Here is a 14511-nt window from a genome sequence, read left to right as displayed (position 1 = left end):
TAATTGCTAGGCTAAGATCCCACGTCAATCTTGCGGTTATATAATATCATAGATATAACCCATCCATTTTTTTAAATAAAATTATTCCTTCCATTTTTTTTAAATAGAAATTCTTTATTCATGGGAAAGTACATTTGATGCCATTATGTATGGAAATCGATTTACTTTGCATGGCCACAACGGGCACGCTTGCAGAAGTCCAGACGCTGAACCCGATTTTCGACGGTTTTCAAGTATAAATCGGCCGATACTGCTGCAATTTCACATTAGATATTCGTATACGAGTTCATCAATCGTCGCTGGCTTGCTGGCATAGACCATAGACTTGACGTAGCCCCACAGGGAATAGTCTAACGGCGTCAAATCGCACGACCGAGGCGGCCAATTGACTGGGCCATTACGTGAGATAACACGCTCACCAAACTTGGTTTTCAATAAATCGATTGTTAAATTTGCTGTGTGGCTAGTGGCGCCGTCCTGTTGAAACTACATATTGTCCAAGCCCGTGTCATCCAATTCGAGTCAAAAATAATCGGTTATCATTGAGCGGTAGCGATTCCCATTCACAGTAACGTGCCGGTCTGGATCAACACGGAAGAAGACGGCCCAATGACGCCGACGGACCATAAACCGCACCAACCGTAATTTTTTTCAGGATGCAATGGTGACTCATGGAGTACGTGTGGACTGCTGCCTGACCAATAACGCATATTTTGCTTATTGACGAAGCCATTCAGCCAGAAATGAGCCTCATCGCTGAAGATGATCTTTCGATGAAAATCCGGATCAAATTCAAGTTGTTGCTCAGCCCAATTCACGAACATACGACGCTTCTGGTGTAGGAGATACCCAATGCTTGAGAACGACGCGTGAGAGACTGATTTCGGTCTTCCTCAATTGATGCGCTAGCGGCAGCAATATTCTCGACACTACGGGCACTTTGTCTCACTAGCACGGGAACATTTTGACTGTGCCTGTGGATTCAAAATTTTCCACTAGACGCTCAATTGTTGATCTGTCAGGACGATTATGACGACCATAAATTAGACGTAGCGCTCTTAAAGTTGGGGCCATTGACTCCGAATTGCGGTAGTAAATTTTAATAATCTCGACTCGTTGTTGGATCGTATATCTTTCCATTCTGAAATGGCAAACCTTACTGAAAAGAAATGTCAAGTGAGCGGGAAAAAATATGGCGTCGTTTGCTGTCCCTCTCGGTCTACTTTTGTAGCGTCCGTATTGAAATACCCGTTACTTAAAAAGAATCAATGCTTTATTTATTCTCGATATTTTTGTCTACACACATCGGGTTAAAAATTCGTTCTCACTAAATTGTAAAACTTCTCACCAAATTGGTAGGTGTACCAATTATGGAGGAAATATATCACCATCTTACATAAAATGACGAATAAATACTGACGAGTAAATACTCTATAAGTATACAAAAGTACACTGTTTTTGAGGATTCTCACTGATATTTCGTTGATTAATTGACTAATTGCAAATAACTTCTTTGAAAATGTCACTTCCATGTATCCATTATGGTAATAATGTTCGTGGAGTTTCGTAATAAGTGTACCTATTATGGTAATAGTCAGTGTGACATGGAAAAAGTATTAATAGGATTCAAATAATACTTCAATAATAATTTTTAAATAAAACTATGCCTTCAAATCTTTTTCCTAGTATGCAATACTATGTCGTTAAATCTACACTCGACGAAAAAATATGGGAACAGAAATCGAATGTTCAAGAGATTTTAGAAATGCTGTAACTTCATTTTTAAAAACTTAAAATTCCAAGTTCTGAGATGTAATACATTTGTGCTCCCGTGGCCGAATGGTTAGCGTCACACCTAACATGGCGGGGGTTCGGGTTCGATTCTCGCTCTAGTCGGGGGAATTTATCGTCAAAGAAATTTCCTTCGACTTGCACTGCGGTCACGCGTATTCTAGAGCTTGCCACTCAGAATGCATCCAAGGTGTGTTACTTGGCATAAAAATCTCAACTAAGTACTAATACAAATGACACAAGTAATTTGCTAAGTGCAAACCCCGAAGAAGCAATGGTCCGATTTGAGCCGCCTTTATTTTGTTGTGTTTGTTTCGGTCCATAGATCAGTGTTATGGCGAGAACAAGTTTTGAAATTTTCGAAATGCTTTGGGATTTCACGTTTGCGGAATTAAGTTTCGTTTCCTGTTAGTGTGAAGCGAAAATGATTCTCAGGTGGAAAATAAAAATTATGAATGAATATTCACTTTTCTGTATCAAACGTGTAAGGTAAATGATGATTGGTTTACAATATTTTATTGCATACTAGCTAACCCGGCAAACTTCGTCCCGCCCATTTACTTGATTAATTCTCGAGTAATGCAGAAATTTGTGTTTTATTTGTATGGCAGCCACCCCTAAGAGAGGGGGGAGGGGTATCTAACCACCATAGAAACATTCATTGCACCCTAAAGTTTCCATATGCCTAATTTGGTTTAATTTGCCTGATTAATTCTCGGGTAATGCAAAAATTTGTGTTTCATTTGTACGGCAGCCCCCTCTAAGAGAGGGGGAAGGAGTATCTTAACACCATAGAAACATTTATTGCATCCTAAAACCTCCACATGCCAAATTTGGTTTCATTTGCTTGATTAATTCTCGAGTAATGCAGAAATTTGTGTTTCATTTGTATGGCAGCCCCCCCCCTTTGAGTGGGGGAAGGACTGTCTAACCATCATAAAGGGTGTGTCACATCAAATTGCATCACGGAAAAAACGCTGTAGAAATTCGCCCAGTAGACCGATCCTTTTGAAAATTTTAGACAGTAAAATAAAAACTATTGAACAACTTTTGGCATTTTCTTTTTATTCATACTTCGAGCCCAAGCCCGTATGCTCGCACCTTCCTCTTTACCCCGTCCATAAGGTTCTGTACAACGTCAGGTTGTAGTTTTTTTTTGAACAGAAATCGATTTTCTCTTGAAGTCTGCCTCCGATTTGACAACTTTCGGGTTCTTCCGGAGGGCCTGCTTCATAATCGCCCAATATTTCTCTATTGGGCGAAGGTCCGGCGCGTTGGGCGGGTTCATTTCCTTTGGCACGAAGGTGACCCCGTTGGCTTCGTACCACTCCAACACGTCCTTTGAATAGTGGCACGAAGCGAGATCCGGCCAGAAGATGGTCGGGCCCTCGTGCTGCTTCAATAGTGGTAGTAAGCGCTTCTGTAGGCACTCCTTAAGGTAAACCTGCCCGTTTACCGTGCCGGTCATCACGAAGGGGGCGCTCCGCTATCCGCAAGAGCAGATCGCTTGCCACACCATGTACTTTTTGGCAAATTTGGATAGTTTCTGCTTGCGAATCTCCTCCGGAACGCTGAATTTGTCCTCTGCGGAGAAGAACAACAGGCCCGGCAGCTGACGAAAGTCAGCTTTGACGTAGGTTTCGTCGTCCATTACGAGGCAATGCGGCTTCGTCAGCATTTCGGTGTACAGCTTCCGGGCTCGCGTCTTTCCCACCATGTTTTGCCTTTCGTCGCGGTTAGGAGCCTTCTGAACCTTGTATGTACGCAGGCCCTCCCGCTGCTTGGTCCGCTGGATGAATGAACTTGACAAATTCAGCTTATTGACGACATCCCGGACCGAACTTCTCGGATCACGTCTAAACTGCTTAACTACGCGCTTGTGATCTTTTTCACTGACGGAGCATCCATTTTTGCTGTTCTTCACCTTCCGGTCGATGGTTAGGTTCCCGAAGTATAGTTTTAGTACTCTGCTGACCGTGGATTGGACGATTTCCAGCATCTTACCGATGTCCCGATGTGACAACTTCGGATTCTCGAAAGGAGTGCACAGGATTAATTCACGACGCTCTTTTTCGTTCGACGACATTTTTCCAAATTTACGAAAAATTGACAGTGAAGCATGGCCAACGTGATCTATACACTCTTATCTAATTATAAGCGAAAGCTGAAGATATAATTCCTAAAAATTAAATTTCTACAGCGTTTTTTCCGTGATGCAATTTGATGTGACACACCCTTTAGAAACATTTATTGCACCCTAAAACTTTCACATGCCAACTTTGGTTTCGTTTGCTTGGTTAATTTCCGAGTAATGCAGAAATTTGTGTTTCATTTGTATGGCAGCCCCCCCTTAGAGAGGGGGGAGGGGTCTCAAAATATCACGAAAACCTTCCCCGGCCCCAAAAACCCCTACATACCAATTTTCATGTCGATCGGTTCAGTAGTTTCCGAGTCTATAAGAATCAGACAGACAGACAGACATCACTCCATTTTTATATATATAGATAGATAGATAGATTTTTACGGATTCACATGTTTTTAAGGTTAATAAAGTTCACCTTCTATTGGTGTCAAAGCGCCCCTCATTTGAGCTAACTTTCATTCGATCATTTGGATCAGATTTATTCATCTAAATCATATAATTAGTGCATCTTGATGAACTCAATTCTGATCATGGGTTGTTCAATGCGCTGATGTTGGTTCGTCCAAATTGTTATTATGGCAGCCACTTGGCGCGCTGCAGTATTTTTATGTTGTCCTTCGTGCGTAGCAGAAATAAAGTTTCTCTGCGTTGAGAAATGTTCACCCTTAAAAATGCCTAAGGAAAGATAATGTTTCGGAGAAAGCCTAAATTATGAATGGATCAATATGATGTCAGTGAACTCAAGCAATGAGAAATGCAACATCTACTTGAAAATTCGAATTCCTCCATTCAAAAATAGTGATTTCCAAAACCGGAAAACCATGATCTTTTTTTCGGACAAACCAAGATCATAATTTCGCTTCGAAGAAAATTGTTGAAAAACATAAAAATTTGGATAAATTGAACGCCATGCGGTATTATTAGCAACTAGAGACTTGGGGCTTTTCAACAAACCCAAACTTCTTGATTCTATGTGATTTTCATCAAGAAAAATCGATTTGAATTTGCCAGTTGCGTGAAAAAAACCCTAAATCGGACAAACCAAAATCATTTACCATATTCCATGTAAAGTATAAATATGTTATTTGAAAAAAAATCAACCCTTTGAGTACGGAGTCTATTTTATAACATAAACGACGGAGTGGAGTCACTTAAGTCCCCCCACCACAAAAATTGTTTTGTTTTGTTTATCAGTTCGCAAAAGACTGTTGGTAAATTGAAAAATGATTATTTAATTAAATTTACAGCATTTATTTCTAATAAACAAATAAAATATCAACCATTTCATATTTTGACACAAAATATACCCATTCTTATAATTAATAACTTTTTATATAGGACTAGCTGACCCGGCAAACTTCGTCCCGCCCAAAATAAATTTTCGTTATCACATCCACGTTTTCTGAGCGCTGTTCATGGGTCCAATCGCAGAATTATTCATTGATTGATCTTCTAATCTACCCCTTAAAATTACCTTTTACTATAAAATTTCTAGTACTTCTACCAAAACTCGTCAATATAATATTTATTTTCAGACACAATTCTTGTTCAAGATTTTTCAACCACTTGCAAATTACATGTTTCTCCGTTACGTTACATGTCAAATTTTGTTTTATTTGCTTGATTAATTCTCGAGTAATGCTGAAATTTGTGTTTCATTTGTATGGCGGTCGTGGTCGAAGCCCGCTGAAGCGGCTCAGACGGTGGCCAAGCCCTCATTAACGGCCAGGAAGGTTCTGCTGTTTGGTGGGATTGTCAAGGAATAATCTATTATGAGCTGCTTCCCTATGGCCAAACGCTCAATTCGGACCTGTACTGCCAACAACTGGACCGCTCGAAGGTAGCACTCATGAAGAAGAGGCCATCTTTGATAAACAGAGGCCGTATTGTCTTCCATCAGGACAACGCCAGGCCACACACTTCTTTGGTGACGCGCCAGAAGCTCCGGGAGCTCAGATAGGGGGTTCTTTTGCATCCGCCGTATAGTCCGGACCTTGCACCAAGTGACTACCACCTGCTTTTGTCCATGGCGAACGAGCTAGGTAGTCAGAAGTTAGCCACAAAAGAGGCCTGTGTAAATTGGCTATCCGAGTTTTTTACCAATAAGGAAATGAGCTTCTATAACAGGGCTATTATGAAGTTGGCATCTCGTTGGGAACAAGTCATCGAACAAAACGGCGCATATTTGACTTAAAACAGATGATTGTAACTAATTTTATGAACAAATGGAAATTCAAAAAAAATACCGCAGGACTTTTTTGAGAGCCTAATATTTTCAATGCCGATTTCCCCCAGGCAGCTTGGTTTTGATGTCCCTGTTAGAGAATACACTTCGGCTCCCCCTACTGTCATGTATTTTCAATGCCGATTTCACCCAGGCAGCTTGGTTTAGATGTGTCTGTTAGGGATCCGCCACATGTGTCGTCAATTTCGACCAATCAGAATTGGGTATTTCCGTTATGATAGGGGTTGAGATTTTTCAATTGTTCAATAGTTAGTTTCATGAAATATATTATTGTTTTCAATATAAAGAATTGTTATGGAGTACCAAAATCGATTGACGCAAAAATTTCATCAATCCATCATGAAATTACTGAGCATTTGAAATTGGACAATTTTCACGGTGTGCTCGATTTTAGATTTTCAATTTGTACCCCAATATGTTCCCGAAAGACGTCATCCTACGTCAAAAATAATTTTGGCCGGGACGAAGTTCGCCGGATCAATTAATAATAAATGTATTTTTCATGCAAAAACCAATGAACCTAATAGTTTAACTCACAAATTTATGTAGATTACATTTTTAAATGACTTTTTAGCTTTATGTTTGTTATATTTCCGAATACAGCGCATTCATTTTCTGTTTGTTTACAGCGGCTATCCCGCATCAACGGTCATTTTAAAGTTCGGCGCCCCAAGATTCAAACAGTAGCGCAAATCATGCGCTCCACGTAGTTCATTCGCAACCGCCGCCGTCAACTGTCAGTGTCAGCTGGCATCAACACACATACACAAAGGATTGTGCGTTCATGTTCGTCGTCGAGAGACGTTCGAGGCAGGGCGTGTACACAACACACAATCCCATACCGTCTGGTTCACTGTGGCTTGTATACATACCGCCACCATACCGTGAACGCAAGCAAGCCTTTATGTGTTGTCCTCGTCTCGCGTGTCGTGTCAAGAAAAAGATGAGAATGATTGTGAACGTCAAGAAGTGCTCGCGATGATCAGAGAAGTTTTTTCGTCAGCTATGTGCTCCATCCGCTGGGAATTCATCTGTTCTAAATAGCGTTCGTCACCAGTGTTTTGTTTACCTCTGGAGAACAGCTGGAGAAATTGTCTACGCGGCACAAAATACCCTGCTTACGACAAAGGGGTAAAATCCCCACAAGTGAACGGAGAGAAAAGGGAGTGAACCTTGAACGAGTGCTGTATACACAGAAGGACACAGCGCCATGGCTGTGGACAAGGCAGCAACCCGTCAGATGCTGACGATTACGCTTCTCTGCATCCTGTGGTATGTAGTGTCCAGCAGCAATAACGTCATCGGCAAGATGATCCTGAGCGAGTTCCCGTATCCGATGACGGTGACCATGGTGCAGCTGACCAGCATAACACTGTACAGCGGGCCGTTCTTCAATCTGTGGGGCGTTCGGAAGTATGTGGACATCTCGTGGCGATATTATCTGCAGTTTATCGTCCCGCTTGCGCTGGGAAAGTTCCTCGCCTCGGTTACCTCGCACATTTCCATCTGGAAGGTGCCTGTATCCTATGCACATACAGGTAAGCTATATTCCCGCGTATGGCATAATTCTAGGGTGGTCCTTTTAAATTCGCTCAATTGCGAAAGCTGCGCTTTCGGCTAATGAGTTCCATAATCGCAATTCACTCTCACTCTTTCTCGCACTCCAAATGCTTTGGAAAAGAGAAAGTCACGCTCCGCTGAGCCGCCGAAAAACGCCTTCTAACCGACATTCGCGCGGTGGCGTGTGTTACACAAGAGATTTTTACGTGTGTTCCCATCTATTACATCCATCCAAACTATTACGTCTTGTCGAAGGAGTTTGATGGTTTCGTTTCTCGTTGTGTGGCCGCCACACATATCCATAGATTGTGTGTCGCAAATTTGCATGAAAAGTTGAGATTTGTTGCACTCATGCCAAGTTTGTAAAATGCATCCGGAACCAGAATCAGAATTCGAGATCTGAATGTGAATCCAGAATCTGAATTTAAATCCGGAATCAAACTTTTATCCGGATGAGTTTATTATGAGTTTGAATCCGGAAGCTGAATCTGTACATTATATATTATTTACAAACTCGATAATATATGATTTGATTATATACAATTTTAGACTCGATTATATATAGTTTGGAAAAAAAATTTATGTTTCAAGAATGGCTTATTTCCAGAAAAAAATATAATATTTCAACGTTAAGGTGAAAATTAATTGGTTATTATAAGTACAGTAGAGTGAAAATCATGATTTTTGGAGATTTTGATTGAAGGCTCACCATAAACTGTTTTTATAACGATATTACGGAAAAATAAAGAAAGTTAACAGTTGGGTGTCAAGGACAAATGGTAGAACGGTCAAAGAGCTTTAATTGGTTCTGCCGTACAAATGAAATACAAATTTCTGCATAACTCGAAAACTAGCGTTGTTAGTCCATTTGATGTTTGCGCTAACGAAATTGATCTTTGTTCGAAAGTGGAGATGGATTTTAATGTGATAAAACTCACCCCTATAGCTTCTTCTATCTATATAAATAAAAATGGATCGCCGAATGTGTTGGTAAGAGCAAAACTCGAGAAAGGAATTGTCCGATTTAAGGCTGTCTTTATTCTATCATATTTTCTGTATCAAACATTTATTCTATGTAACGGAGAAACATGTTATTTGCAAGTGGATGAAAAATCTTGCACGAGAATTGTGTCTGAGAATAATCTGATATTATAATGTTGAGTTTTGGTAGAAGTACTGAAATTTAATTTTTTTTATTAATCCGTTTATTTTTACAGGCTCACTTACATAAGTTTAAAGGAGACAAACTCTTAACTATATTTCTACTAGCATATTTTAACATGTTTCCGTAATTCTATGGTTAATAAAATAGGAAACTGATTACTCGTGGTCGAATCGAGTTTAGAAGGGAGACACATTTTCATTAGGAAAAGGATGGGATATAAGGAGATGTGTGTTCACACTCACACTCACATTCACATTCTCATTCGCACTGACACTTCACACTCAATTCTTAAAACTATCCTTACATCTAATATGTATTTATAGTTTAACTTATTCTAACCGATAGCTCGTGAAGGACGAAAAGGAGGGGAAAAGGATGTATGAACAATCACACTCGAAGATCGATAGCTTTAAGGAAAACATATATTTGGGACATGTAATCAAGGTCTAACCGAGCCAACACATCTCTCACCGTCACATTGGGCTGCCTTCCCGGGCCCGAAGAGAGTTTTCTAAATTCGATCTGGCAACAAGATACACCTCGCACGACCAAACAACGTGTTCGATGTCGTGGTAACCTTGGCCACAAGTAATCTTGCTATCGGCAAGGTTAAAACGAAAGAGTAGCGCGTCTAACGAACAGTGATTGGACATGAGTCGAGAGAAGGTGCGAATAAAGTCCCGACTCAAGTCCAGACTTTTGAACCATGGTTTGAGGCTAACCTTAGGGATAATCGAGTGAAGCTACCGGCCCAATTCATCTTCGTTCCACTTACGTTGCCAGTTAACGATGGTATTTTTACGGACTAAAGAATAAAATTCATTGAAGGCGATTTGACGCTGATAAACATCGCCTTCAATTGCACCTACCTTTGCCAATGAGTCAGCCCCCTCATTACCCAGACAAAGGTAATGACATAATAGCGTCTGGTTAAAGCTGGTAAATTTCTCGTATTCTCAAGGAAGTATGTCGAGTGCTTTTCCGGCCTCACTGAACGGATAGCTTCGACAGAGCTAAGACTATCCGTTACAATGTAATAGTGTTCAACAGGTCGTGAGGCGACCATTCATAGAGGACCCATCATTGAAGTACATATTATCACAATTGATACACCCATACTTTGCATTGAAGATCGTAGGAACGATCCCCGATTGACGATAATCTGGAATTCCATGGATTTTCTCCTCCATGAACAGATCAAAATGTACAGAGGAATTGATGTAGTCAGGAAAACAAACACGGTTGGGAATATACGAAGAAGGATCAACCTGCATGGAGATGAATTCATGATATCAACTCATGAATCCAGAATGAAAATTAAGCTCGATCAACTGCTCATACTGACATACTCCATTACTGAGAGAATAGTTGTCCGATACAACATTATAAGATCTTCTGGATGGGCTTCCCACCAGGTGCCGGTAATTGTACGGAGAAAGTTTATTCTTTGTTGGAATTTTTTACTCAGATACCTAATATGGGCCCCCAAGTACATTTGGAGTCGAACCAGACCCCAGATACTTGAATGACATAGCATGCATGATCGGTTTACCCAAAAGTTGAAGCTTTGATTTTGCTGGTCTATGCTTCCTAGAAAAAAAACACCATCTCTGTTTTCTCCGTGGAGAATTCGATCCTTAGCCCAATGGCCCAGGTTGAAAAATTGTTCAAAGTATCTTGTAAGGGTTCTCGCAGGTCGGAATCTTTTGATCCTACGACAGACACCACTCCATCATCTGCAAGTTGTATTAGGCTGCAATTTTGTGTAAGGCAATTATCGATGTCGCTTACATAGAAGTTGTACAAAAGGGAGCTTAAACATGAGCCCTGGGGGAGGCCCATGTAAGAGACCCGACTTACTGCCGAATCTCCGTGAGAAAAGTTCAAATGTTTCTCACAAAGCAAGTTATATAACATATTATTCAATAGAGGCGGCAGACCCCGAGAGTGTAATTTGTCCGACAAAACCTCTATTGAAACAGAATCGAAAGCCCCCTTTATGTCCAAGAATACTGAAGCCATTTGTTTTTTTTTTCGGCGTAAGCCATTTGAATTTCTGAAGAAAGCAACGCAAGACAATCATTCGTCGCCTTGCCCCTGCGGAACCCATATTGTGTATCTGAGAGTAGGCCATTCGTTTCAACCCATCGATCAAGGCGAAACAAGATCACTTTCTCCAACAATTTCCGTATACAAGACAGCATTGCTATTGGGCGGTACGAATTGAAGTCGGACGCGGATTTTCCGGGTTTTTGAATAGCTATAATTCGCACTTGTCCAATCATCTGGAACAAGAACGATTGAATAAATTCAACAAGCGATGTTTCGCCACATCAAGGAGGTTTTTCAACAAGTTGAACTTAATTCTATCCGTTCCTGGAGCCGATTTGTTACAAGAAAGGAGAGCAAGAGAGAATTCTACCATCGAAAACTCGGAATCAAGATCGCACCTATCTTGTGGTATATCGCGAACAATTTTTAGCACGAGAGCGGAATCGGGAAAAACCTTCCGTCAAAATTAAAAATCCATCGATGTGAATTTTCTTCGCTTTCATTCGTTGAAAAGCGATTTCTCATGTTTCGTGACAAACCTCTCACGAAATTTCGCCAATAAGTACGTTTTTCCCTTTGATCAAGTTTTTAAATTGATTTTCAAGGTCCAAATACGTTTGAAAATTTTCAATGGTTCCACGTTTCCAAAAAGCTTTAAATGCGTTCTATGTATCCTGATAAAGTCTGGAACATTGGCTATCCCACCATGGATTGGGAGGACTTCGACGAATAAATTCCAATTATTGTTTCCAGTATTTTTCAGCGTTGAGAGTGGAATGGTGGAAAACTGAAGGCGAAAATTTGGTTCGACACTATTGCTTTCGTCATCACACGATAGATTCATTTAGGATTTTCTATTACCGTTCTGCGTCTTCTAAGATATTTAGTTCTGCGTTGGCGATGTAATTTTGCTAAGTGATAGTGAAAAACTAATTAGATATTCAAGAAGTTCAGTATTTTAGTTTCACTGCTCTAGACAGCGAGCAATCAACAGTACATTTTAATGCTTGAAATTTATTTGACAATCTACTCAAATTGCTTCGCGAATCGTTAGCGCTTCTCACTCGGTGAAAGCATTCATTTATCTGGTTCATTTTACTTCCACAGTGAAAGCCACCATGCCGCTATTCACCGTGATCCTGTCGCGCATCATCATGCGCGAGCGGCAAACCAAGGCAGTATACCTAAGCTTAGTTCCGATCATCGTGGGCGTTGGAATTGCCACCCTGACCGAGCTTTCCTTCGACATGATTGGACTGATCAGTGCACTGCTCGCCACAATGGGTTTCTCGCTGCAAAACATCTTCTCCAAGAAGGTCCTCAAAGAGACCGGGGTGCATCATCTGCGATTGCTGCACATACTTGGGCGGCTAGCGCTGTTTATGTTCCTGCCGGTGTGGTTCTTTTTCGATCTGTTTAGTGTCATCAAACATCCGGCTATCGTAAGTTGTAAATGTCGGTAGAAAAAGATCGCTTCTTAACGATCGACCTCTTTCACAGACTACCGGTGATTATCGGATAATCGCGCTGCTATTCACTGACGGAGTCCTGAATTGGTTGCAAAACATTCTCGCCTTCAGCGTGCTGTCGATTGTGACTCCACTAACGTACGCTGTGGCCAGCGCCAGCAAGCGGATCTTCGTGATCGCGATATCATTGTTCATCCTGGGCAATCCCGTGACTTGGGTCAACATCTTCGGTATGCTGGTGGCCATCATGGGCGTTTTGTGTTACAATAGGGTAATTGAAATTGTCAATCAAACCCAACTAGAACCCGTCTGATGAGAACCCTCTATCCATTTTAGGCTAAATACTTTTCCCGACGGCAACAGCCGAAACAGACGATCCTCCCGTACGCGGCGAGCAACAACAACATCAAATACAAACCCTTGGAGGATAGTACCCTCCTTAATGGAAATGGCCACTATAGCCACCCCGGCATAAATGGTCTCAGCAATGGAGGACTGCCCAACGGAGGTGCGGCTGGTTACTTCCAAAATGGCAGACCCACCTTCAACAACAACAGCAGCAGTGATGCCAGCAGTAACAGTGCCACCAATTTGCTACTCAGCAACAGCAATATTACGACTACGACGATAGCCAACACCGGAGGCAAGTTGATGTTTGTCTGAGGGCCGGAAGAGAGTGACTAGAAATGTGTTGATATAGGTAGATTCACGGTTCGTTTTTTTGTTTTGTTATTGTACAGTTGACTTTAGTGCTAAACAAATTTATTGACTAGAATAGTTTAAAACTATGTATCTTCTTCTTCGTGTGTGGGAGACACAGCCAAAAACGCTTATTGACGGAAGATTTATTTATTATCCTTACGTTTAAAAAAAACAGTCCTTTGTCCTATGCCTTGCATAATTACACGTAATTTCTAGCAGCAGTATTCATCCGATGCAGAGAACCGATATTCTATAAACTTGACGAACGGTACTATCAGAAAGCAAAACAACAGATTGCAGTGATATAAAAGTATATAAACCGGACTAGAGCATGTATGCAGAAGAATACCTAATAAAGGCTATTTATAAATTATGGAACACGTTGCAAAATGTATGCTGTTCTTTATTGTCATCACTGGACCCATTATTACAAGTATTACAGGTGTTCCGGCTGTATTCATGGTCTTCCTTAATCACTCCTTCTTCTTTTCTAAATTACATGAAATTTAAACTTTTAGTTCATAATATTGCACAACATTAGACAAAGTGATCCTGCCATAGGTACTCCATTCATAATGAACATCATTACTCATTTTGAAATAATATTTCTGAATAGCTATATCAGACGAATAAAATAAAGGAGTGCGCTCGATGGATTTTATGTGTATCGTATGATGTCGTGAGCTGTACCAACAATTCATAGTCGACATGTACGCGAAGGTAGAGAGCAAACGACTGCCATTCCTACGACCTAATCAACATAAGTGGTTTGAGGAAGAATACATTGACTTGGGAAACACAATCATCAGCAACGCTGTAACAGCGTCAGAGTCAACATTATTCGAACGGACTGCAATTTGTCATTCTGAGATCCGTTCTACTCAAGTCCAATCGAGTTGTGCAAATGTGGCAACCTTGCGGCGCAATTCGACATAGACAACATTGAGCTCCGTGTTCCATTTGTGTGAAGCAGAAATGTAAAATGGATACTCGGGAAGAATAAACACGCTTCTAAACCAATTTTTCTAAAGTTAATCCAAATATCAAAAATGTGTCCGACGTGAAAAAGCAACACATTCTCTGCAATTGAGGGATAAATCTTAAACGAAAATTGTGTCTGGCGATGATTTTATGTTATGTATAAAGATTTGGTGGAAATGCAAGGAAATTTATAGACAAAAAGTTAAGTTAGGGTTAGGACTATGTCTTCTATGTATTTAAACGACAGTTTCAAACCAATCGGATTCCGGAATATGAATAACTGTTCGATACTGTTACAACAATAATGGTGTATAGTCCATGCGGTGATTCGAAACCTTTATCGCCTTAAGCCTGGTTCAGAGTTCCCGTGGACGTGAACTTGAACAGGCGGTGGAATAGGACA

The 14511-nt window shown here is 40.8% G+C and overlaps 1 protein-coding gene across 1 annotated transcript; it reads left to right on the top strand.

Annotated features, from left to right (window-relative positions):
- Positions 1-6982: 6982 nt before the first annotated feature.
- Positions 6983-13505, top strand: LOC129763054 (solute carrier family 35 member E1 homolog). The gene is made up of 4 exons (XM_055761803.1): positions 6983-7717; positions 12064-12398; positions 12457-12696; positions 12762-13505. Exons 1-4 carry the CDS (start codon positions 7390-7392, stop codon positions 13086-13088), a joined length of 1230 nt encoding a protein of 409 aa, XP_055617778.1. The 5' UTR covers positions 6983-7389; the 3' UTR covers positions 13089-13505.
- The last annotated feature ends 1006 nt before the right edge of the window (positions 13506-14511 follow it).

The sequence above is a fragment of the Toxorhynchites rutilus genome, chromosome 1, assembly GCF_029784135.1.
Source record: "Toxorhynchites rutilus septentrionalis strain SRP chromosome 1, ASM2978413v1, whole genome shotgun sequence".
Lineage (NCBI taxonomy): Eukaryota > Metazoa > Arthropoda > Insecta > Diptera > Culicidae > Toxorhynchites > Toxorhynchites rutilus.
This window is presented reverse-complemented; position numbering and strand designations above follow the sequence as displayed.